This window comes from Corvus brachyrhynchos, unplaced genomic scaffold (genome assembly GCF_000691975.1).
Source record: "Corvus brachyrhynchos isolate BGI_N302 unplaced genomic scaffold, ASM69197v1 scaffold61, whole genome shotgun sequence".
In the NCBI taxonomy this organism is placed as follows: Eukaryota; Metazoa; Chordata; class Aves; order Passeriformes; family Corvidae; genus Corvus; species Corvus brachyrhynchos.
The window spans coordinates 7,018,490-7,022,270 of record NW_008236478.1 but is presented as its reverse complement, the minus strand read 5'-3'; the positions used below and the strand labels follow the sequence as shown (position 1 = coordinate 7,022,270).

The 3,781-nt window shown below is 57.5% G+C and overlaps 1 protein-coding gene across 1 annotated transcript in view; it reads left to right on the top strand.

Moving 5' to 3' along the window:
- The window catches only part of PI4K2A (phosphatidylinositol 4-kinase type 2 alpha), a 5,499-nt gene extending 2,857 nt beyond the window's left edge, over positions 1–2,642 (top strand). Inside the window, exons 6-9 of the mRNA XM_017725875.1 lie at positions 152–251; positions 506–639; positions 922–981; positions 1,118–2,642. Coding sequence (XP_017581364.1) covers positions 152–251; positions 506–639; positions 922–981; positions 1,118–1,279 — 456 coding nt within the window. The 3' untranslated portion in view covers positions 1,280–2,642. The remainder of the gene's footprint in view (positions 1–151; positions 252–505; positions 640–921; positions 982–1,117) is intronic.
- The last annotated feature ends 1,139 nt before the right edge of the window (positions 2,643–3,781 follow it).

Here is a 3,781-nt window from a genome sequence, read left to right as displayed (position 1 = left end):
CCCTACAGTCAAGGGACCGTGCTACAGGCAAGAGGCTGCCGTGCCTCTGTGGTAGCCAGGGCAGAGATCCTGACAGTGGAGCTGCAGAGAGTAGGAGAAGGACTGTTCCTGCTGGGAGGACCTCCTTGTGACATGCTTCACTTCCTTCCAGGACAGCGACTGGGTAGTGGTGAAGGAGCCCATCATCAAGCTGGCTGCTATAGACAACGGTTTGGCCTTTCCCTTGAAACACCCGGACTCATGGAGAGCATGTGAGTCCCTCAGGCAGTGCCAAGGCACCATGGCAAGCCATACAACTCCGTGCTTGGGCATCCTCCTCAAGGACTGTAGAGGAGAGGGCTAGGGCTGTGCCTCTGCAACTTCTGGGTTCATGGGCAGCTCCTCAGCAGAGACTGTAGAAGGCAGATGCTGGATCCTGTGTCCCAGATGCAGAGAATCTAGCACACCAGATGTGGCACTGTGTGTTGCTTTTCCCAATTCTAATGTCTCCTGCTTCTTCCCACAGATCCATTCTACTGGGCATGGCTGCCCCAGGCCAAAATCCCCTTTTCACAGGAGATCAAGGACCTGATTCTTCCCAAGATCTCAGACCCCAACTTTGTCAAGGACCTGGAGGAAGATCTGTATGAGCTCTTCAAGGTGAGCTGGGGGAGTGGGTGAAGATGATGTGGGAGGAGGAAGAGGGAGTGGTGTTGGGGAGCTCCCTATCAAGGTTGCAGGAAAAGAAAGGTGGTCAAGTTCCTGACAGCATTTCTGGGCTGAGGCACAGCAGGGTTATACTTCTGCCAGGAGCTGAAGATTCAGTGTGGGGAGAAGTAGGAACCCCATGGGACAGGAGGAGGGGCTTGGGGAATAGGTATCTTGTGCATAGCATGAAGCAGTGGGTGGATCCCATTGTGTTCTTCATTCTTTCTCTTGCAGAAAGACCCTGGCTTTGACAGGGGACAGTTTCACAAGCAGATTGCTGTCATGAGAGGCCAGGTAAGCTGTGCATAGGAAAGACAGATGGGTGAGGTAGGAAGCCTCATCCTGCCTGCATGGCAGGAAGGGTGCTGGTGTGGGTGCTCTCTGTTGCTCTGGCAGGGCAGCTCAGGCCTTGCTCTGTTGTGCCATACAGATCCTGAACCTGACTCAGGCGTTGAAAGATGGGAAGAGTCCACTGCACCTGGTTCAGATGCCACCTGTGATTGTGGAAACAGCGCGCTCCCACCAGCGCTCCGCCAGTGAGTCCTACACGCAGAGCTTCCAGAGCCGGAAGCCTTTCTTCTCATGGTGGTAGCTCTGGGAGCCACGGGCAGGGCTTGGCCACCTTGGACTAGCACTGCGAGAGGAGCTGGGCCGCTGTTGGCTTCTGTGGCTGGGACTCGACCTTCAGGGTAGAGCGAGCAGGCGTGGCTGGAGGAACCTGCAGCTGAACTGGAGGCGCCAGGCAGATTGGGCATGGTCCCTCCCCAGCTCCACTGGAGCTTGGTGCCCTGCCTGGGGCAGAGGCCAGGGGGAAGGTATGGGAATCTGCCAGGAACTGTGGCATGGCTGGGACCCTCCCCCTGCCTCTGTTCCTTGGCCTGCATGCGGTTCTGAGCACCCCTGCTTGGGGCTGGGATGAACAGGCTGCCTGAGCCAGGATCCGTCCAGCCCTTTACACCAGCCACTGGCCCTTTTTTTTCCCCAACATGCCAGCTGCCGGGTTGGGAAGGCCTTTAGCAGGTGATACCCCCTCTGTTTCCCTGAGGGTGTGCTGTACTCCTCCACTGTCCCTCCCCTGCCCCAACCCCGTGCACGCTGCTTTCCTCAGGGGGAGTTCCTGCTGCCCACTGGTGTAGCGGGGACCGCAATGAACGGCTGTTCTCTGGCTAGAGGCTCGAGGAGGGGACATAAGAGGGACAGCATGGGACTGGCTTGGGTGCAGTTAGACATTAAGGGGAAAAAGGTGCTGGCTTGTCCCTGTGAAGAGCAGGCGGCTTCACAGAGCTCTCCCATGGGACCTCTCCCCTTCTGCCCCAGTCCATTTCTCCTGCCTGGTCTCCATGGTGGCTCTTGCTTGACTTTTTCCCCTCTCCCAGCAAGCTCCCTGGCTGCTGTGCAGCCAGCATGGTGCCAGCCTTGTCTGTGCCTAAGGACCCTCTTGAGGGGCAGGGGCTGCCAGGGAAGGGCTGGAGGGGCTCTTCTGCCACATGGCTGGGAGCACTGGGGGACCAGCATGGACTCCTGGATGCCCTGGAGCTGACAATCTTGCAGGCCTGCTGTGGGTGGGGGAGGCAGGGAGCCCCTCTCTCACCAGCAGCTGCTGAGCTTGTGTTGTATAAAACAGTACCAGGGCTGCTGCCTGTACCCGCTTGCCTTGAGCTGTGGCTTCTCAGGCTGCTAGGGAAAGTCGGTATTGGGTCTTGCTGTCCTGTTAGCCCATCTTTGGGGAGTGAGGGGGATGAAGGCAGGTGAGCCTGGGAGGGCAGAGCAGCTGCTTTGTCTCCTGCAATGGGGAGGGGGCTCAACATCGGCTGTGTAAGCACAGAGGGGGCAGGAGTGGAGATCCCAACTCCCCGGCCAGGCCCAGCTGCATTTGACTGACCCAAAATGTATTGTTCTAATGCACTGTAGAAATGTATGTAATGTATTTAAACCATGCAACCATCTGAATAACAGAGCTGCTGTTCAGCTGGCTACATCTGCGCCTCTGCAGCTCCCTGGAGCAGCTCAGGGCTCCTCGGCCCATGGCTGGTATCCATATGTACCTGCACAGGGATTCACTGGCCTCCTGCAACTGCTGGAGCTGCTGCAGGACAGAGTCCCTTTCCTATCTGCTCATGCTGGGCATTGAGGGCAACCAGCTGCCCAGGCTGTCCCTTGGCATCCTGTGTCTGCAGGTCCTGCTCCAGCCTCGCCTGGGCCCAGCGGCTCTCGGAGAGGAAACTCTGGAGGCTGGAGATGAGGCTGCCCAGCTGCTGCTTCTCCTCCTCGAAGTGGCCACATTCAGACTGTAGAGCTGCTTCCTGCAGCTGCTTTTCCTCCTTCAGCCACAGGACCATGGCCTGGAGCTTTGCTCTTTTGGCAGTGAGGCTGGACACCTCCTGCTTCAGCTCCTCCAGCTTCAGAATGTCCCCCATGATTTCTCCATTCTCCTGGGCGCTACACTCCTCCAGCTTGGCCAGCTGGTCTTCCAGCAGAGAAATCTTTCCCTGGAGAATCTCTATTACCTCTTCCAAGCATTCCTTCTCCTGAAGGGCAGCATGTAACTTGTTCTTCAGTTGTCCCTGTCACTGTGCCAGGTCAGTTACTGTGTGAGTGACTGTGCATTGGAACAGATTGCCCAGAAAGGCTGTGGAGTCTCCCTCACAAGAGGTATACAAGAACTATCTGAATGGAATCCTGTGGCATCTGCTCTAGGCTGACCCTGCTTAAGCAGGGAGGTTGGACCAGATTACCCAGAGGTCTGTTCCAACCTGACCTGTGCTGTGGGGCTGTTCCCCTTACACTAGGTGCCGTACAACGTCCTGGACCATGGTTCTGCCACTCTGGAGGAAGGCCAGGGATGAGCAGGACACAACCAGCCACCACTGTCCACCCTTTATTAACCATTCATTGCACCCTGCCCAGTACACTTAGTGTCCTTGAAGAGCTGCTCTCCATGGCCCAGCTGCTCAGTGCTGCTGCATGGACCCTGAGCCTGTCTCGGCCCCGCAGTCACCCTCCAGCTTCTTCTCCACGATCCTACGGGGAAGAGGTGTGTGTTAGCGACGCGGCCCGGCCGCGCTTTCCCTGGTTGCGCCGCCACCCCGGGCCG